Source organism: Eubalaena glacialis, chromosome 4 (genome assembly GCF_028564815.1).
Source record: "Eubalaena glacialis isolate mEubGla1 chromosome 4, mEubGla1.1.hap2.+ XY, whole genome shotgun sequence".
In the NCBI taxonomy this organism is placed as follows: Eukaryota; Metazoa; Chordata; class Mammalia; order Artiodactyla; family Balaenidae; genus Eubalaena; species Eubalaena glacialis.
Window position 1 is genome coordinate 167,349,270 of NC_083719.1, and position 22,293 is coordinate 167,371,562.

Consider the following 22,293-nt stretch of genomic DNA (forward strand, 5'->3'; position numbering starts at 1 on the left):
TTAATTAAAAATAAAGATTTCCCAGCATAACATTCTATTTCTCTTCCTAAAATATTCACAGACCTTTATATAAATTAAGGCACTCTTAATTTCTCTTAAATATATTTTGTATTAAAGTCTTAACTGAGAATAAGTTCCCAGATTATTAGGCTTCATTATGTTAGGCCTTATTAATTTTGTAAAAGGAAACAGTTTGTCTTGCTTGTATCTCCCTTCTTGGGCCCAGACATACATGGGGAAGCAATATCCTCCCGTTTTAGGGGGCCTTGTAAGAGCTGCAGCATGCACGTGCCTTTGTTAGGTGATGTTCCGTCCCTGCGGTTTAGGCCCATGCCTGCGGACCAGAAGGTCCAAGGAAGTTTTGGTTTGCCCAGCATGATTCCGCCAACCACCTCTCCATCCCATTTACCTCCCCACTGGGTCTCCCTCCCCTTGTCTTATGCCCTCCTGTTCACACATTTGTGGGTCTGCCAGACTTTGTGTCTGCTGTGAAAGTACCACGTGGTCATTGTGGGAAAGGTAGATAAGGCACCTGTTTGCACACCCACCACCCCTCCAGGTCCCAAGAGGTGATGAACCGCAGTTATCCCTTTAGCCTGTTAACGGTTTTCTGTGAACTTTTCCTGTCCTTTTTTCTGTATACTATACCATAGGCATAAATACAAACATTCGGTTTTGCTTACTAAGATGGTTTCGTTCTAAACATAAAATTTAATTACTTGAAAAATAAAACACCTGTAATCCCACCAATTTTTACCTTGTATAATTCAAAAAATTGAATGGAAGTCCCCAGCCCTCCATTGTCACCTGGAGGAGGCCAGTGATGGCAGTTGGGTGTGTTTCCTTCCTAACTTTACACTGACACATCTTCTTACTGATGCTAATACCAGCATATCTGTCTATACTTATGTCCTTTTTAACTTACATTTTTCAAAAACAGGATCATCTTGTACATATATTGTTCTGCAACTTGCTGAATAAGTTGGTCGATCTGTTTTGTATTTTTATCAAGGATCAAATAGTTTTACAAATACTTACTAAAAAAGAGCCCCCACGTCCTCCCTCTTATTTCTCTCTCCCCAGAACAAATTCTTTCAGTTCTTTTAGCTGTTATTTTGGTGTTTATCTCCATATCTTGAAATAATATGATGAGCTCTCTATTTGTTGATCTTTCTTCAGTTTGGGACATAAGGTACTGATTTAGCTCTTTTTCACCAATCGTGCCCCTCACCTGCCACCTTTCCTGTCCCCCTGTCCTCCCAGTATAGTTACAATGTAATTGGTTTGGATCAGTGTCCATAGTGTGTTTTACGTCATCGTGACCCTATAAACGCTTTTCACAGCTAAGCCTATATTTACACCATGATTATATTTCTTTTCCTTTCAACTTTTTGTCCCTAGAGTTAACAACACTTGTCTTTTATTTGTTAGAGTTTTGGTCTTTGTTGTTTGTTTGTTTTAAGGAGAGAGCAGTTTTCCACGTCCTTATTGCTAATTAAACCCTAAGGTTTCTGCCAGGTATCTAAGTCTTCTCTCACTGCATCCAAATGTCTTAGCTGTTCCATCACCTTGATCGTCTCCTGCCGCCTCAGCCCTGCTCGCATCTGGACTGGCTGCCCCCATACCTGATGCAGAGAGCTTATCCTGGACCTCGCCCCAGCATTTTCCTGGGGATTTCCTTCACCTCTCTCTGGAGTTGGAGCCCTCTTCCTGATCCCCATCTCTCCTTTGTTTTGGTGGGACATATCCTCCAATAGCTTCCCCAGAAGTGGTGCATGGGAAGTAAAGTTTTTGAGGCCTCAGATATCTGAAACTCTTTATTCTGCCCTATCACATGATTAATAATTCTGTTGGATATAAAATTCTTAGTTACAAATCAGTTCCCCTCTAAGGTGTAAATACAGTACCCTGTTGTAGTGTAGTGTTGTATGGCTTTTGAACTTTCTAATGCCATTCTTATTACTGATCCTTTGCAAGTGCCCTGGTTTGGGTTTTGTTTTATCTCTGGAAACATTTTTTAAAGTTTCTTTATTTCTTGTATTCTGAAATGTTAGGATGATATGCCTTGATATGGAAATTTTTTTCATTAATTGTGGTGGGCACTTGGTGGGCATTTCAGTCTGGAAGAACATGCCATAGAGTTCTGGAAAATTTTTATTATTTCTTTCAGAATGCCTTCTTTACTGTGTTCTTTATTCTGCCTTTCTCTGAAGTACCAGTTAGTTGGAGCTCTTTTTTATCTTTAAAAGTTCCTTTTTTTATCATTTTGTTCTTTTTTTTATTGCAGTATGGTTGATTTACAATATTGTGTTAGTTTCAGGTGTACAGCATAGTGATTCAGTATTTTTTCAGATTACATTCCATTGCAGGTTATTACAAGGTAATGGGTGTAATTCCCTGTGCTATACAGTATTTCCTTGTTGCTTACCTACTTTATATATTGTAGTTTGTATCTGTTAGTCCCATACCCCTAATTTGTATCTGTTAATTTGTATCTGTTAATCCCATACCCCTCTTCCCTCTCCCTTTTGTTAACCACAAATTTGTTCTCTATATCTGTGAGTCTGTTTCTGTTTTGTATATATATTCATTTGTATCATTTTTTAGATTCCAAGTGATATCATATAGTATTTGTCTTTCTCTGACTTATTTCACTAAGCATAATATTCTCTAGATCCATTCATGTTGCTGCAAATGGCAGTATTTCATTCCTTTTTTATGGCTGAGTAATATTCCATTGTGTGTGTATATACATATACACACACACATACCACATCTTCTTATTCAGTCGTCTGTTGATAGGCGCTTGAGCTGCTTCCATGTCTTGGCTATTGTAAATAGCATTTTGTTCTTCCTGCATGGAGGCACTATCATCTCTACAAGGCTAGAATTTCTTTGAAGTTTGTTTTTTGGGTTTTTTTGTTTGTTTTTAGGCATGCTGTGTGGCATGCGGAATCTTAGTCCCCCGACCAGGGATCGAACGCATGCCCCCTGCATTGGGAGCGTGAAGTCTTAACCACTGGACTGCCAGGGAAGTCCCTTTGAAGTTGTCTTATTGCTGCCTGCAGTGTTTTTCTTTCCCCTGAGGTTTTGTTTTGTTTTGTTTTGTTTGTTTGTTTTAGTGCATTTGGTCTCTCGCTGTCGCATGTGAGGTTTTCCTCAAATGTCTGGTGACCTTTTGTCACTGGTCCTATTTAAGATTGAAGCATTAGAAGGCCAAGTGGAAGTGCATGGGTTGGGATTGTTGAATGAGGGGTTTTTCTCTAGAGCAACACATAGCCACAGGTGTCTCTGTTTGCAGGTCTTTTCTCTGGACATCATTTAGTTTCTCTAGAAAAGGCTCCGGTCTCTTGACTGAGGGAGAGCAGTCTGGCTGCTGCTGGTATGAAAGGCTGTGTGGGGTGGGGCTGAGGTTCTCATGTGGCAAAATGCAGACCTTCACTACAGCGCCCTGTCTTCAGGCTGGGCCCCTCACCCATGCCCTTCCTGTGCCTCATACCAGCAGATCTGTTGGTATCGTGCTTGAGGCCTGAGTCTGGAAACTTGGTTTCAGTTTTTCTAGATAATAGGCCAGTAGGAGTGAAGGAGGAACCAACACCTCTGTGTGGATCTGGGAGGTCTACCTTTACCTTTCTGTGAACCTTCCCCCACCCCAGATCCCTCAGTGTCCTGCTCCCTGCCCCATCCTGCCTTCCACAGTACTTGTCGTTCAATTCCTAAGCCCTTCCCAGGTGTTGTGGTCCACATTATTTCACTGTGGGCCACTCACTGAGGTTGGAATTTACTCCACTCAGCCAAGTCATTTATTCCTCTCTGCTGCCTTCCCTCCCCATAGAGCATGTGGGGTTTTTCATTGAAGACATTAGTGTACCATGATGGCATTAGACATGCAAGAGATGCATGGGGAGAAGGCCTGTGAGGAAGAACAGAGGGAGTGAGTCAGGAGGTGGGGAAGCTGACAGGGGTCAGCCCAGTCTGACCCCTTGGAGTAGAGAGGGCACGAAGGAGGGTTGGGAGCTGCCCATCAGAGGAATCTGGTGTCTCATAAGAATGGACCTCCTTCCCCATGCAGTCATTAGCCAAGAGCCACTGTGGGGTGTGTGGCCTTGTCATAAGCAGAGGGGAGGGTCAGGTTACCTCAGTGGGGTGTCTGTCAGCTGCACTCCCACAGCAGAGAGCCAGGTAGGCATTTTCATGGCTACCACCACCCACCCTTGCCCCCCTCAGCTCTACTTCTCCACACAGGTCAGGAGCAGCCCCCTCAGGCTCCCCGTGGGCCTCCCTTCCTGAGGGGAAGGGACCAACTATAGCCCCTTTCACTACAGTTGACCTGGGAGCCACAACAGGTACTCATTCTCTCCATTCTCCATTATTCATACCCTCAGCCATCACCTTGGCAGGTCTCTGTGCCTTACCTGAGTGTGACCCAGACCTTCATTCCTGAGGGGTCTAAGTCTGGTGGCTCACAATGGGCCACTGGGTCCATGGACCCACCCAAGTCATCTCCCCAGTCCTCGAGTGTGTGATTGGAACTGATAAAGTTGGCAGTTGATACTCTTAGCAGAGTGACCCCTACATTTGTTCTCTGGTCTGTGAGGTAAGAGTTATGATGGGGAAGGCCAAGTGGAAACCTGAAACTGCCCCCCTCAAGATAGTATATCAAAAACATTATTGAACTCTGGGAGGTGGGGGAGAATGGAGGAGATTAATGCTGCCATTAAAACCTAAAGAATGCGAAGATGGTGGTCCCTCATAGCTCAGTTTAATTCACTAGTCCAGCCCTTGAAGAAACTAGATGGATGCTAGAGAATGTAGACCATCGAGCCTTAGCTGATCAGTAGGCCTGATTGCAGCTGCTGTGCTGGACACGGTGTCGTTGCTAGAGCAGATTAATAAGGCCTCAGGTGTGGCATGTAGCCTTTGACTGGGCAGATGCATTCTTCCGTACTGATTAGAAAAGACGATCAGAAACCATTCATACTCATGTGAGATGAACAGCAATATTCTTTCACAGTTTTGCCCTAGGCCTGTATCATAATAGAGCTGGAAGAGATCTGGACCAGTCTCCATTTATTACCTGGCCTCCACAACTCACCCCCTACCACCAGCTAGAGGAGGCATGATGTTGCTTTGAGTCTTTGACTTTCAGTGTCCACTTAGAACTTGTGTCTAATACTTCTCCAAATGTCTGCTGTTCCCAGGTACAGTCACCTGAGTAAGGGGTCATAGGTACCTGTGGGGAAATCAAGGCAGTGGACGCTTGTTACAATGTGCAGGGTTCTCCCTCTTAGAACACCTCTTCAGTCAGTGGGTTCTAGACCAAGAACTGACCAGGAATAGCAACGGCCTCAACCTTCCACTCCTCTGCTCTTGCCCTTTTTAGGTTGCAGATATTTCGTGCACCCTTACTGGCTGCCCCAGGGATGCCATCCCTGCACTCTGGGTCAAGCCCCCAAATTTAGGTGTCATTTTTATTTTAATGTGTGTTTCTTGTTTTCCTTGTTCGGGATGGTTTTCAAGATTTGAAGGGGCAGAACTGTCTTTACTCTGCCATCTTCAAACTACAAGTCCAGTTCGTTTGCGGAAAGCTGCTTCTGGTTGTGTGTGGAGACTGATGGGAGAGCAGCTGTGCATGTGGGGAGCCCTCAGGCGCCCTGAGACATCTTTCAGCACCTTCCCATCGGCAAGCGTTGGGAGGCGGGGCTGCCTCTCCCAGTCCTGCCAGGACAACAATCCACACCTTTGACAGCTTGGTTTGCATTCTGTTATCATAGTTTTCCAGCAGATGGCAGTAAAGTGCATTGTTCCAACAAAATCAGTGCAAGAGGACAATCTTCTGACAGGTGGAGGTGGCTGGAATGGGCATGTTTTCTAATCACGCAGCAGTTCATCAGACTGGCTGGCGGCACTACTCTAATCATCCTTGTTCATGTGGCTCTGTGTTAGTTCAGGGCCAGGTTGGATTTCAGGGGCTGCTGGTGGTAAAGTACAGACATCTCAAATTTTTTAAAAAATCAGTCTCCTAAAAAGAAAGCACTTATTGACGTCCCCACCAACAGTGTAAGGAAGGGTCTGTTTCTGCTTCTTCCTCCAGCACTGGATATTGCCATTCTTTTCCTCGTTGCCAGAAGAGAGACTGAAAATTGTTCCTTGTCATTTGGGTTTTTAATTTTCATGAAGTTGAGCATTATTTTATGTGTTAGTAATTTGTATTCTGAAATGCCTGTTCTTGCCATATTCTTTGGTTTTAAAAAGGGAACCTAGAAACAGATTGGTTTGTTTTACCTTAGCTGCATTATTGCCTTCTCACAGGAAGGGGTCACTGGTTTGAGCGTGGGGCTGATTCTTCGCTCACTTTCCTTTGTGCAGAATAGCAGCTGTGGGTGAGTTGGCAGTGCTCCCCGCAGCACATCTCCACATCGGGACATGCACAGCGGAAGTGCTCTGGGGCCAGCCAGGGACCAGTGCATCTGCATGGGCTTGGTGGGAATTTTAATTATGTTTTTAAGTGATATATATTTATAAGTTATATTTTACTGAATTCCGGATGTTTAGAAAGAGAGCGCTTAGCAGTAATGAAACATAATTTTAGCTGATGTAATTTTTAAGTGTTTTTCTCCTTATCCCAATAACACTTGGCAGCCGTCACTCAAGGCACACCTATGCCCGTTGGTGACACATCGATTGGAAAGTTTCAGCCAGGTGCTGGGCCTGAAACATCACTAAAAGTGACGGCCTTACTGTGTGGTGTGACTTGGCAGTTTGACGTTGTAGCTACACATTGGAAAGCGCTTGTGAAAAGAATAGATGTGGATTGTTTAGAAGTCATAGTTTCTAGGGTGAGTTTGCAGGCTGGAGTCCAAGGCAAGAGTCAAATTCCTGTGGCCTGAGGAAGGGTCTGGGATGTGGGGGATCACCATGGAGAAAGTCCCTAGAGTTATGAAGGAAAAAACTGCAGAAGTGATAGGTTGTGTTGAGAGTGTGGTGGAGTATGATGTGTACACTCAGCAAACATTTTCTTAGAGTTTGCTGTGCCAGACTCTGGGCTGAGAGCTGAGAGCACAGAGAGGGCCTTGAGGCCTCCTCTTACGGAGCCCGTGCTCGGAGGGGCAGAGGAGGGGCTCTGAGGGTAGTATGTGTGGTGGGGAGTGGTAGGTCCCAGGGAAGGGTGGGAAGTTGGGGTTGGTAATCATGAGATTCTTCTTCCAAGGAAAGAAGAAGCCTTTGGAAGATTCCAGGGTCAGAGAAGTCTAGCCATGTGCTGTCCAGTATTATAGCCACTAGCCACCTGAGGCTATTAAGTACTCAGAATGTGGCTATAATTGTGAATAAATACTGGATTTCAAAGACAGTACCAAAAAAAAAGAATGTAAAATATCTCATTAATAATTTTTATATGTTGGTTACATTTTAAAATGAATACTCTGGAAATATACTGTATTGGAGTAAAGGAAAATAGTAAAATTAATTTTACCTTTTCTAGTCACTTTTTTTAAGGTGGCTATTAGAAAATGTAAATTACACATGTGGATTGAGTTATATTTGTATTGGACAGCAGGGAAGAGCCAGAGTGTTGGGAAATGAAGGATGACCAGGCATGGAGCGAGGGAGGAGAGGGTGTTGTGGAAGCTCTCAGAAGGTTTTAAGCAAAGGAGTGTCATGAAGGTTTCCACACAGGGGTAAGGGCAACCATCTGGCCTCTCTAGGCTGATTTGTATTAGTTTCAATATGAGAGTAGGATTTTCCAAAATGGTTCCAAAATCCCAGGGTTCAATTCTAACTTTCCTCCTTCTCCCAGCACTCTCACATACCTCACAAATCCTTACCAATGTGAGATTGTTTACTTAGCATGCTTTTGGTTCCTTTTATTAATTTAAACCATTTCTGCCCTAGGATTTGAAACCTAGCAACATTGTAGTAAAGTCAGACTGTACCCTTAAGATCCTTGACTTTGGCCTGGCTCGCACAGCATGCACCAACTTTATGATGACCCCCTACGTGGTAACGCGGTATTATCGGGCACCTGAAGTCATCCTGGGCATGGGCTACAAAGAGAACGGTGAGTACAGACAGAACTGGAAGAGGCCGAGATGTGTAAAAATAGTGCTATTCATCATCACTAGTTTTTTTCTCTTTCCTGTGAACGGTATGAAGTATAATGTGGAGACTGTGTTATACATAGATTATCATAGTTCACAGATGAGAAATAATTAATTTTATATTTCCATTGGCTAAAATTATCCACTTTTAAAATTAGTCTTTTTGAACATTTATCAAAGTATAACATACTTACAGAAAAGTATGCAAATCCCGAGTGTGCAGCTCAATGAGAGCACACCCACATAACCAGCAGCACCCAAGGCCTCCCAGCCCCCCTCTGGGTCTCAACCCCCAAAGGAAGCCATTATCCTGATTTCCAGCAACATAAATTGATTTTGCTTATTTTTGAACTTGATATAAATGGAATAATACAACATGTGCTTTTTGTGTGTAAAATTGGTATTTTTTTCACAGCAAAACTTATTCAAGCAATATCAGATCTCTTTGAAACTTAGCTTTTGAAAAATTTGTCAGAACTAAATCACATTCACGTGTTAAAAAAAAGAATCTGAAAGTTTGCCTAAGTCATCTGAAATGAGCTGTGCTTCAAGTTTATTCAGATGTTTTATAACCTGTGCTCCCATTCTGAGAGACACAGCTCTGTGGGCTTCCAGTCCTCTGTGGACATGAGAGAAAATTAGGTCCCCTGTTAGCTTCTCTCACCCCACCCCCAGCAGCAAGGGCAATAAATAGCCCTCTGCCTGGGCATCTGAGGCCTGTAATTCAGCTGGGCCCCCACAGAAGACGGCGAACAGCCAGAAGCTGGGACACCTCTGGCCCTCACCTGGAGCCCAGACAAGCCTGTCCCTGTGAGGCCCTGCTGACTTGACAGTTTAAAAAAGGATCATTCTGGAGGCGTGGTGTTCATATTTTACAAAAGTCCCACTGACAAGCTGGGTTTGTCTTTGTTTGGGAGGGGGTTTGAGAAAGGACATGTGTGGGGGGATCTCTGGCTGGTTTTAATCACCTGGTGTTTGGTAGTGGACATCTGGTCTGTCGGGTGCATCATGGCAGAAATGGTCCTCCATAAAGTCCTGTTCCCAGGAAGAGACTGTATCCTTCACAGGGAGAGACCCAGCACTGACCACGAAGGCTGGGGGCAGGGGTGGGCATGTGCCTGGAAACAGCTTTGTGGGGACAGGCATTTCTTGTTTCTGGGACTTTGTTTGTTTCTGAAGCTGTAAAGTATTGGACTCTTTGGCACTAAAAGCCCAGATTGCTGCAAACCGAAGGCCAAAATAGAGGTCAGCAATATTTCATACTGTGTAAAAACGTTCACCCGTTACTAGCAATTTATTTTCCATGTTTGTGTGTTTAGTACACTGTTAGAATCCTTTTCCTCACCTTTGTTTTGTTCATGGCACTTCATAATTTTGTCATTTCACTTTATTTTCAGTTGATATCTGGTCAGTGGGTTGCATCATGGGAGAGCTGGTGAAAGGTTGTGTGATATTCCAAGGCACTGATCGTATCCTTCCCGGGGGACCTTCCCGGCCATGTTTTCCATAAATACCAAGGGCAGCAGGAGGTCAAAAGGAAAATGTCGTAATTCTAGACTGTATTCTAAGGGGGTCTTGATTATGTTTGTTAAATTAGTGTCACACACCAAATGGTTCAATTTTATGTTTCTTTTTTACTTGACTACCTGTAACAATTTTATTGAGGCATAGAATTAAGTTAAACCAATTTATATTAGTTCTTAATTTTATTAAAAATAGCTTATAAGAATTGTATTTACTCTTTGACAAATGTATCCTGATATTTAAATGAAAATACTGTTTAGTTAATTCAGTTAATTTAGGTATCTAGAAAGTTGTTGTCTATATTTAATAGGCCAATAATTTGTAATTTGTTTAATTTGTTTAATATACTATTTCATTAGTTACCAGGATGAATTAAAATATTTTCCTCCAAAGTAAGAACTGAAGCACACTACATAAGACCTAAATGAAAAAGATTAAAGTAAAAAGTTTGTGAGGAACAATATTTGCTAAATTTTTTTGTTTTGTTACTCTTCTGACATTTTGTAGAAAATTTTAGAAGATCCACTTAGAAGGTTATTTTGTGACACAATGGGGAAGTTTAACACACATTTAAATAAATATAAAATGCAAAAGGTTAACTTACACTGTGGTCAGCAAATCATATTAATGACATATAGCATAAAGGAGAATAGATATATGATAGTTTCAATAGCTTTCTTTTCTCATATTCCTCATATTCTTCCATCTTCAATATTTTTTGCTCTAACATGGTTCTTCACATATACCCTTTTTCATTTGTGTTCTAACCACCTAAAATTTTCATTAGTCTTTTGATTTTGTTTTTTGTTATGAAAGTGGTCTCTGTCCGCTGGCAGATTGATGGTTATCTTTAAAAGAAATTAAGTTGTATAGTCATGTTTTATATGTATTTTATTAAAGTAATTTTAGTTTTTTATAATTTTATGAGGGTGGTTTATTTGTAATATAAATTCTTCACAACACAAACCTGGAATGAAAAGATTTTATTACTATCATTTTATTTACCTTCCTTGACATTTTTCACATCACAGATTTTATGTGAAGTTAAATACAGCATTTTATTTTGTTCTAATAAATTTTCTAGCAATTTTCCATAGCCTTACCTTAGATTCAGTTGTTTCAAAATGTAAATAAGGAGATCTTTAATTTGCAAATAAATTCATTTAAAAAGGGAAAAGTTGATGTATTCTAAAGATTGGTTGATTGATTGATTGATTGATGGCCATGCCACGAGGCTTGTGGGATCTTAGTTCCCCGACCAGGGATTGAACCTGGACCCACAGCAGTGAAAGCACAGAGTCCTAACCACCAGACTGCCAGGGAATGCCCTAAAGATACATAATTAGAAGTATCTACTTAACATTGTTTGTCTCAATTTTTAATTCATTTTGTGACTTTCCTTTCTTTAATTAATTAAATGTTTTCTTCAGAAAGTACAGAAATGAAAAGTGTAGGAACTCTTTGGTGCACTATTAAGTAATTTAAAATTCTTAATTTACATGTTAACATCTTGCAATGTCAGTAATAATAATTTTATGTATAAGGTCACCTACTGTCATTCTCAGAACACACAGAGATTACATCATTTTCCAAAGACAATTTTGCTAACTTTTTCCAACATTAGATAGAAAAAGATTCCAGAAACCAGATTGCAGTTCTCAGAGATTTGTTTTAGATTCGTAACCTGAGGTAGAAAAGGAACTCCTGTCCCCACATGGCCTATGAGAAAGAGAAAGCTTTAGGCAGGCACCTCCCAGAGAGCAAGGGACCCCGGAGGCCAGGAAGCAGGTTACTGAGGGAGGCTCACTGACACTGTCAAAAAGGTGAGGACTGAGAATTGAGGGATGGTCACCTGCAACTTTGATGGGTGCAGTTTTCATGAAGTGATGGGGGAAAAGCCTGATCAGAGGATGTTTAAGAGAGAATGAGAGGCTGGGAGTTAGAGATACAAGTATAGACAACTCTGTTTTGCTGCAAATGGGAATGGTAGCTAAGCTACGGATGTTCAGCCGAAGGAAAGTGGCTGTTGCTTTAAGATGGGAGAAAAAAAATTTGTTTGATTGGTGATGGAATCCTCCAGTGGATGGTGTACCAGCAAGAAGAAAGACATTACAGGAAGCGAGAGGGCCTCCTCCTTTGTTCTTTAAAGAACATGTGTCTGTGCCCTAGGTTCTTTCACAGTGATGTCATTTTATTTTTCTAAGACATACCTCAATTAGTCACTTTTTAAAGATGCTGTTTATTTGATTCCTCTGGCTTGCGTTCTCTTGTATAATTTTTATGGTTTTATCAATAGAATCCCTTTCCACATTCATCTTGCCAGTTATCTCAAGCCCCAAGTGAAAGAGGCAAAGCTGGTATTGTCTGCATTTTACAAATAGGAAGGTGAGACCCAAGGGAGATTGACTGCCGGACACCTAGTGAGTGTCTAATACACAATGGAGTCTGAAACCCAGGTCATATACTTTGAAAGGAAATAAAACACACTCCTTTGTATTGCAGTGATGGTCCGGGTCAGTGCCAAGTAAAACAGAATGACCTCTCAAAGCTGTCACTGCTCAATGTAAGCACAGCTACAGTGGGAAAGGACATGGTGAGGGCTCAGAAAGTCCAGAGCCTTGGCTCCTGCCCACCCCCTCATCCACCCCATCCCTCCAGGCCTGCCCCGCAGGGGTGGCTCCCAGCTGTAAATTGAGCAGTCAGATAGGTCTCTCTACTTCAGGGAGCTTTAGATCTAACATAGTTTTATTATGAGAACTGATTTCAATTTGCCTATATAATTACTACCTAATTTCATGTTTAAGCCTTTCAGTCATAGGTATTCTTCAGTTACAAGATAACTTTATTTTGATCTAGAATGGGAAGGCATACAGACTTCATCGTGTTGATTTAATAAACTGTGATCAGAGTTTATAAAGATGCAGAGTTTTTTTTAAATAGTCTTAACTTGGAGCCCAAACCTTTTTTGAATATTATTTCAGAATGCTTCTGCTGACCCACTGAGGTGGCCTGGTTAATTACTTGTTGATAAGTATAAATATAATTTAAGTTTTTCTTTGAATGATGCTACTTTATGTAATATGAATATAAGGCATTTCAGTTGTATTTTCCTCAAGAGACTCCTTAGATATTGATCAGTGGAATAAAGTTATTGAGCAGCTAGGAACACCATCTGCAGATTTCATGAAGAAACTTCAGCCAACTGTGAGGAATTACGTAGAAAACAGACCAAAGTATCCTGGAATCAAATTTGAAGAACTCTTTCCAGATTGGATATTTCCATCAGAATCTGAACGAGACAAAATGAAAAGTAAGGTATCCTTTTTTCTTATACTGGGTGAAGCTTTCACTTTATGTTTGCATTCTAAAACCTGTGAACATTGAGAGACAAAATAGTTGAAACCCTCAAAGTCATTTACAGGCTAGAATGAAGGCATTTCAGAAAGAAAGCTTAAAGACCTAGAAATTTTGTCCTCAATAAAGTGACGTAACTGAAGCCTGTGGTCAAAATATTTACATCAGTCTGAAAGACTCATGTTAATTACAGCAAATGGAATTCAAACAGTTTTCAGGTATAAAGAATACTTGAATAAAGATTCTAGCCCAGTTGAAGAGTCAGAAATTTTAAAAGGCTCCTTCTCCCCTTCTCCTGTGCCTATCACTAAGTGTTTTAAGGGAAAGAATAGATTTGTTTCTCTCTACATCAAGATAAACAGTGCCTCATTCAGAAAAGCCCCATCTCTTCTTTGCCTATACTATACATGTGAATTTTAATTGCTGAAACCTAGGTGAGCCTTGTATTTAACCAAGTTATTGAACTTGTTGGATTTTTTTCTAACTACTAATCTCTAGATTTAAAAAAAGTGTATGTTGCCAACATTGTATACAGGTAGGCAAAGCAGAGGTATCTGTGAAGTGTTCTATACTGTGCAAATATGAAATCATTGTGTGGCTTAGTCTGTTTTAATTTCACTTCGATGTGGCATCAAGAAAAAACACTTGCCTATGCTTCATGCCTGCATTCTTGGCAGTGCCACCCTTAGCTTAGCTCCTGCACCCTCCCTGGACGTGGCTTCTCAGCCTTGTGCCCTGTCCTTCTCCCCTCCCAGATTCAGAGGCTGAAAGCACATTTGAAAGCCTGGTTTGTAGTGGAAGTGGCTGCTTGACTTACTGTTAAAGAAAAAGACTCTAATAATCTTGAAGCTATCAACAATTTCTCAAAGTTAATATATTTTTGTTCTGTCTATGCTATCACATTTAGTTCTTTATTGTGTGATTTTCAGGCTAACACTATTACTTTATTAATCTAATATTTGTTTTTACCCTAGCAAGTCAAGCCAGAGACTTACTATCAAAAATGTTAGTGATAGATCCTGACAAGCGAATCTCTGTAGATGAAGCTTTGCGTCACCCTTATATCACTGTTTGGTATGACCCTGCTGAAGCAGAAGCGGTAAGCATCTATTTTGAAAAGACTTATGTGTAAAGGCAGGGCATACATTTCCCTGGACCTTCTGTCTGTTAGTCTGGAATGGCTACGTGAAGTCCTAGATTTAAAAGGACTCCTGATTACAACGAGGCCATGTAACATGGGTCGCAACCCCTTTTGGGACTCTTGTTACTGGGGCTCTACTCAGAGTACCTCAGGAGTGAACATGCTTATGCTGTGGTGATATAATTATCTTCATTTATGCAGATGCTGATGTGTGATCATAATATCACCTTTTTTAGGCATCCATTTGTGTACCTGGCACTGTGCCTTGGGCTTTGCTTTACATCATCTTGTTTAGGCATCCAGTCAGGCTAAGAAACTTGCTGAAAATCACAAGTTTGTTCATTCTTCCCCAGAGGAACCTGCTAGGGGAGTTCCACTTCTGAGTTTGGTGCTCATGTGCATTTTTCTGTAGCAGCATTGGTATGGATGGTCTTTAGCTGGACGTGAAATAACCACATAGTGGCATGCTCATTATTACATCTTGGCCTATGCATTTAACCACCATTTTAAACATTGTTTTATATGAAAAGAATTTGATTTATAAACACCTGATTTTAAGCAAATGTTTGAAGCAGTCCATTTATGAATTGGGGATTGAGTTTGGGAGTTCTAACAGGAAGAAATATAAACCTGAAATGTGTTTTGCAGCTTCTGTATTTCATAGCACAGTACCTTGTCCAGGGTGGATCTCTAGGAAGCAGCCTGTGATTACTAATTTTATAATTACATTTGGGCAGATGTCTTTAGAGTGTGATTATTAAGAGGACTATAATAGCTCTATTTTTTTGGTTAATTTTTCCTCAATTATTTTGATTCTGAAACTGATGGAAAATCATACTTCTAAAGAAATCTTTAATAAGCCAAGTATTTAATGAAACTATGTCCATATTATAAATATTTTAGAAGTCTTACAAAGTGATTCTTTTTCTTCATGCCTCATTATTCTTTTAACTATTGACTTTACCTGTAATTTAATTTTTAGCCACCACCTCAAATTTATGATGCCCAGTTGGAAGAAAGAGAACATGCAATTGAAGAATGGAAAGGTAAAGACGGAACTTATTTTGATTGTTACTTATGACATTTCTTGCAACAGGGCAACATCACTTTTTGACAATAGCCTTTCTAAGAGGGGGCAAGAAACCCTGCAGCCCATTTATCCTCTCTCTTCCCACTTCCCAGTAGAAAAAGAACTTGAAGATAACAGAATTAGAGAGGAACGTGTATGAATTGCATATTATTTGCTTCAAAAGAGAAAAATAAAGACTTTTTCACACAGTCTTACATTATCAAATCTTGGTTTGTAAACTAAACTCAGTGATTGTATCACACTTACCTTGACAACATGTTGCAAATCGTTGAGTAACCCCAATTCACAGGTCCTTGTAAAGCAGACGTGGGAGACCCCACTGGGGTCATGTGAACTTCTGCTGTATTTGTAAGCCATGTAGTTATATATGTGTTTTAAAATAAGAGTTTGGGGAAAATTGCAGTTCAAAAATATGCAGATAGTTATTATTACCACTATAAGATTAACCAAACAACCCACAGCAAACTAAACCAGTAAAAAAGAGGCTGAACTAAAAATTTTTCATTAAAAAGCAGAATCAGTAGTAATTGAGAACTATGGTCAGCACAAGTCAAACATGGTGATGTGTCCTTCCCAAGAGCCCCTCCCCGGGATATAGGGATACCAACGACCTGCATGTGCACACACCCATAGGCCTCACTAAGTGCTTGCAATATGCTAATTTTGTTTCATGAATAGCAAAATTTTAGGAAGCTGCTTAGTTAATAGGTAATTAGTTTTTCTTACAAATGAAAATTGAGGAAAACTGAGATTGAAGCCAAGAAAAAACTTAGGTAATTAGATTAATTTCTGACCAATCTGGAGGGGTTATTTTTGGAGAACCACAGTAATGATGGAGGAAAACATGTGCAAAAAGATGTGAGAATATCCAGTACTTAAACTGTTCTGTTAGAGCCACTTTGCTAGTACTTTCCCTCCCTCTCTCCCCACCTCTCTCCCTCTGTGTGTCTCTCTCATTCTCTCTCCCTCACCCCCACTTTGTAAAACCCCCATTGTGGATCCAGAGCTACTGTACATTTTTGGCTGCCCTTTTTTTTTTTTTTTTTTTAATTTATTTTTGGCTGTGTTGGGTCTTGATTGCACAGGCTTTCTCTAGTTGTGGCGAGTGGGGGCTACTATTTGTTGCAGTGCGCAGGCGGTGGCTTCTCTTGTGGAGCACAGGCTCTAGGCGTGTGAGCTTCCATAGTTGTGACATGCAGGCTCAGTAGTTGTGGCTCACGGGCTCTAGAGCGCAGGCTCAGTAGTTGTGGCACATGGGCTTAGTTGCTCTGCAGCATGTGGGATCTTCCCGGACCAGGGATCGAACCCGTGTCCCCTGCATTGGCAGGCGGATTGTTAACCATTACACCACCAGGGAAGTCCCTGGCTGTCTTAATAGCTGGGTTGAAAAGGTATAATGGATCAAATTATATTTTGGTCTAGGTAAACTATATTACTTAATTGTCTATCACAATTAAAAATAGTACATCGCAGTGCCCTTGGAGTGGTTCCAATTGATTTGGAAGCAGGATTTTGAGATGCAGAGAAACTGATGAAGCATTTTAACTTGCATTTCTATTTGAAGAGCTAATTTACAAAGAAGTAATGGATTGGGAAGAAAGAAGCAAGAATGGTGTTGTGAAAGATCAACCTTCAGGTTAGTGATTGCTTTAATAGTTTGATTGCATAATATTTTTCTTTCCCTATTCATTTTTTATAAGTGGCAACAGTGTGTTAAGTGCCAGCTTGACCAGCATTGGATTTGAAAACTCTTTATGTGAAATAGTCTTCTTCTTTTTGGTTTGTCCTGGTGGTGGCAACTAACATTTTACTGATGTGCCAGGCAGCGAACCAACTATATTATGAACATTCTTGTTTCATCCTTGTAACAGCTGCTGTCAGTTTCGTTAATAGATAAGGAAATTGAATTTAAAGCCTTTTCAATGCGCATGACCCTCTTTGTACTGCCCCCAACCAGTTAAAAAAGAAAATTAATGTGAATCTAGATAAAATGGAATTGGGTTTTCTTTTGAGAAAATTGTTCATATAATTCTCTCATCTTTCTACGTGTTCTACTTAGTGGTAGAAGTCTGACTAACAATTAGGTAACTGTATGAGTATTAGAGACATAGTATATATGGTGTCCTGTAGGGTTCTACTTAAACAAAACTCTTTAGTTATATTTATTTTCTCACTCCACTCCCACTGGAAAGCGCATGCACACACACACACGTAAGTACATGTTGGACTGCTTTTTATTCTTGAATTTTATATTCAGCATGACAAATGTGTCAAGTGTCTAGAGATTATATAATTTCAATACGAATTTAGGTGCTCGTTGTTAACTCAGCACAAATTTAAGACTTACGTCTGAGAGCCTGGATGTTTTGTTTTTGTTCAAACCAGACTAAAATATAGATAGTAGGAAATAGGATAGTTTCATTTGCCTTAACATGTCAGTTTTGGGGATTTAGAAAGCAAAAATAAAATGAACGAGAGTCCACTAATTTTTTTTTCCTTTTTTAATTTGTATGCAATCCTTCTTTTAGAAGGTATTTTTATTGCAAAAGAATTTTTCAAAGGTTGATGCTTTTTTCCTTGGACTAAGTGTTTATGATTATAATTGAAATGTCTGATGACACTTGAATCCTACTTGGGCTTAAGCCTTTTGTGATACTGATAGTTTTAGGATAAATTCAGCAATTTTCTTTTAATATCTTTTTAAAACCAGCAGGTATTTTTAAAGTAGTTAATAACATGATTATACATGAGTACATATATGATGTTTAGCCACTGGGAAGAAAGAGAATATTGCAGGGAAAGACGGAGGAATAATTGGGATTTTGAGCCTAAAGAAAGACTCCAGGAAAAGTTCAAAATGTACAGTCAACTAACTTCTTGTTTATACTAATAGTATAGGAAACTACAAAAGGACAGAGCTGAGAAATGACCTGAAGTCTCATTGCCTGGATTTGCAGCAGTGTCGTGCCTCAGATTTTATTATATTTGGTTTTCTTAGCACAGATGCAGCAGTAAGTAGCAACGCCACTCCTTCTCAGTCGTCATCTATCAATGACATTTCATCCATGTCCACTGAGCAGACGCTGGCCTCAGACACAGACAGCAGTCTGGATGCCTCAACAGGACCCCTTGAAGGTTGTCGATGATAAGTTAGAAATAACAAGCTTGTCATCAGTGAAGGAACTCTCGCTTCCATGGGCCTGAAATACTTGGGAGTTGATGGAACCAAATAGAAAAACTCCATGTTCTGCATGTAAGAAACACGATGCCTTGCCCCTACTCAGTCGTACTAGGCTTGCCTTGCTTAGATTATAAAATGAAGCAGATTATGTCTAAAGAAAAAAGGTGCAAACCACACTTTTAGAGATTTTGTTCAAGGTCATTTCAGGTGAGCAATTAGAATAGATGAATTTTTTTTTTAAGTTGTACAGTAATAGTGACAATTTCTCATCCTCAGTGACCGTTGGGACTTTTATGCATGTGACCACAAATGCTTGCTCAGACTTGCCCTCTAGCACTTTGGAAATCAGTATTTATAAAGCCAAATAATCTTCAAGGTAGTGCTGCTTCTAGAATTGTCTCTTAATCCTCTTAAGTAATTTGGTGTCTGTCCAGAAAAATAGATTTATGTGTATTAATTGGCCGCCATCATATTATCATATCTTACCTTCTTTTAGGGTATGAGTTATTTTCTTTCGTATTTCAGAAGGAATATAATTCAATCTATATAATAAATTAAAAATGTAACTTTTCTTAAATTTGTCATGTTTTGGGCTGAGAATTACCACTGCTAAGACCAGGACACTTTGTTTTCTCTAAATTGTCTTAGTCTGGGTGACTGTACATTCAGCTTTACTGCATGATAAAATTTTAAGTTTTGTTTTGTGCTGCTTAAAACATATATACCTTTAAAATCCTATCTTCCCTATCTCTTTTTTCTTGGTCTTCTGGACTTATTAATTTAAAATGCTACCTAGAACTTCACCTTCTTTATTAGCCACCTAATACCTGTGTCAATAATATGATGGCAAATAGATTCTTGAACCCATCACCTGCTGTTAGAGTAGAATTTTATGAAGTGATCACTAAAGATGATTGCAGTCACTTACTAAGTGCTTGTTTTGCTTGAGCCTGGACTGGGTCCTTTCTTACCTTCTGTCACTCAAGGTGAGATACGTGATTTCATAAGGCAGAGTTTCCCTCTTCCAACACAGCATTCTTACTCGACTTTCTTCTCTGAAAGAAACCACATAAATCCCCCTTTGGTCTGTTTTAGGAAGCAGACTGGTTCAGAATGCCTGTTTGTGGTTTGTTTTCCACTTTGTGGAGGCATTTCCTTTTCCTAAGGGAAATCCATGAATGTTCTGGAAAAACTCTTCTGAGGGATATGGAGGAAATATCCTAAAGGGTAATAATTAACTATTGAACATTTTCTGATTTTAAACTGCTCACCTGAAATTGATACTTTCAGACTGATATGGAAATCATTCAAAGTTCAGTAAAATACTGAGTATTGAAGTGTCATTGCAGAAATGGAGTTACAATGGTCACATACGGCTACCTGTGCTCATAATGCTTTTCCCTTGAGCTTATTCTGTTACAAATTCATATCTTGTGTTTAGTTATTTTGGAAGCTATTGGATCAACATTGTTCACATTCTATAGAATGTGTTCTGAGGAGGAACTTTGATAAGAAAGTTTATTATAAATATTATCTAAAATATATGATTATTTCTACACCAGTTGTATCTTATTGGTCTTATCACTGGAAACTGGAACCCTTGATGAACAAAATTAATATTGAAGTAATAAATAGTTTTATATTGTGAGGTTTAGACACATTCAACTATAAGATGGAAATACTAACTTGAATTGAGGCAGAAACACCTATTACATGGCTTAGGATTATTTTGGTTTTGGAGGCCTGATGGTCTTGTGAAGCAAGTTATCACTATACATATATAAACATCTTAAAATGGCCTCCTCTCTAATACACATTCTTTAAAAAGACTTTACTAAATCTATCTTTAAAGAGAAAAAGAAAGGTGAGAGTCTTAAAAATACATTATCTGTCCTAGGCTTATGTATATGCAGCACAGGGATGCTGAGGATGCATCGAGGTTTCACTGAGTGATTGTACATTCAGCCAGGCGCCATTTGTAAGTGGAGCTAGGTGCCGCACAGATTGGCTTTCTGCTCACTCATTCCTCTGTGTGTTCACGGATGGAGTCTGTGATGGTGTTGACGGGTTTCCTGCCAAGACCACCTTCCATCAGAGATCAGTGAGTGCACCTAGGACAGGCCACAGGGCTGCAGACAGCCCAGCTCCATAGAAATACCTCACCCCACTTCAGGGTCCTCCCTCCTGAGCCGAGATGTGCCAGGGCCCTGGTGCAATGCAGATGGTTTCAAACTGCTCTCCATGGATAAATGCTGATGTTGGATAAAGAACTGAAAAATTTGCTCAGTTTTTCATGTTTTCTATTTTATTTTTGTAATTTATATTGTACACAACCCTGAAGTAACTATTTTGGACACATATTTTTATAAACCAGGTAATTTATTATTAGCCTGGAATTTGGACTAGGTTCGTTTTGTTTGTTGACTTAGTTTTTTGTTAAAAAGGAAATGACTGCCTCCCCTATGTTGGGTCTTGATTTCAAGTACAGGTTCCAGAGAGCAGACAGAGTCTGTCAGAGTAGGAGAGCATTCTCGAAACACATCCTGCTCAGTGTTGATCAGCTGTGGAAACAGGAGATGGAAACAGGGCTCTGTGTTTATCTCTGCACCATGAAACTCAGAGCCGCAGTGCTGAAAGGAGAAAACCCTTGGCAGGGCCTCTTACTGACACCCAGAGTCCATAGTTGAAACACTGAATGGGATACTGGTTTAATCCAGATTTGATGCTGTGTAAGTCATGATAATGATGTATGATGAATTCGTCTGGTTGATTTCTAATGTAACTCCTCCGGTGTTTCACACTGGTAGTAAACACAGGTGTGACCTTTCAGATTGCATATCTCAAAAGTAACATTGCCTAATGTTTTATAATAAAATATATTATGTGTGTTTTGATTGGTGAAAATAATACAAATACATTTTAAAAGAGAAGTGTATAGCATGTCCAATTTTTGTGGTGTGTTTTTAAGTGACAGTTGACTGTGCATTTCTACATCACCATCTCTGATTACAGATTTAACATGAACACAGGTAGATATTGGAGTGTCGTCATTTCAATCAATATTAGCATATGTTTTTAAATTGAAAAGCAAAGCATTTCTGTTAGATCTCTTACTGAAAATATTTTGCAGATTCCTGAATCTGAGTTTTCAAAAACATGCAGTGCAAAATTGAGTATTCGGAGTAATTGTTTTCTCACAAGGTGTGGCCAGAAGAATCCACCAATCAGTCAGTCTTTCCTTGTATTACTTCAGATCCTTAATGGCGGTTGTGTGCTTGTGGTTTTGTGCATGGATGAGCCTCTTTCATTTTGCTTCTAGTTTTGAGGCACTTTAGGATGTTTACTACTTAAAACCATAGGAATAGAAGGGCCCACAATGACTCACTCTCTTCACTGCTTAAAAGGACTAGAATCATTCCAGATGGATGAGTATCAATCTTAATTTTAAAGGTTTCTAGAAAAGGAAAACATTTCTCTTGATAATGATCTGGGTTCCATTTCTCTATCTTACCCCCTTCCCACTTTCAGTGTAGATAGTACTAAAATACTTTTAATTTGTTGACTTAAATGGTACATGTAGGTGGGTGGGATTTTTTTTTGGTGGGAGGAAGGGTAGTATTTCAGAATAACTTAGTATATACTTTCCTGAAGATTCTGTAGCTACTTGTGTGAATTTAAGCATAAGCTTACCTTTGACAATAAGGCGGTTATTTGATATTTTTGGTCTTTAATCAGGAAAGCTGGTAATAAAATCCATAATAACAGTGACGGAGTGGCCAGTGACGTCTCTTTGAAGCCAAATGTGACCATGATTTAAGAGGGATGTGCCTGTCATGGCCATTGGGAACCTGTCATTCGCTGTGTCCTCAGGGCCCAGGGGTCCTTGTGAACAAGGGTGTTTGCT

The 22,293-nt window shown here is 39.9% G+C and overlaps 1 protein-coding gene across 4 annotated transcripts in view; it reads left to right on the forward strand.

Annotated features, from left to right (window-relative positions):
• Positions 1–21,319, forward strand: part of MAPK9 (mitogen-activated protein kinase 9) — a 58,680-nt gene extending 37,361 nt beyond the window's left edge. For 2 of the 4 annotated variants that reach the window (XM_061190048.1, XM_061190049.1), the window contains exons 6-12: positions 7,894–8,059; positions 9,497–9,568; positions 12,751–12,933; positions 13,952–14,076; positions 15,101–15,164; positions 16,773–16,844; positions 18,212–21,319. In XM_061190048.1, the coding sequence (XP_061046031.1) occupies positions 7,894–8,059; positions 9,497–9,568; positions 12,751–12,933; positions 13,952–14,076; positions 15,101–15,164; positions 16,773–16,844; positions 18,212–18,354 (825 nt within the window). In that variant the 3' untranslated portion in view covers positions 18,355–21,319. Of the gene's footprint in view, positions 1–7,893; positions 8,060–9,496; positions 9,569–12,750; positions 12,934–13,951; positions 14,077–15,100; positions 15,165–16,772; positions 16,845–18,101; positions 18,174–18,206 lie in introns of those variants that run through there. The other 2 variants (XM_061190050.1, XM_061190052.1) reach the window with 2 other exon arrangements.
• The last annotated feature ends 974 nt before the right edge of the window (positions 21,320–22,293 follow it).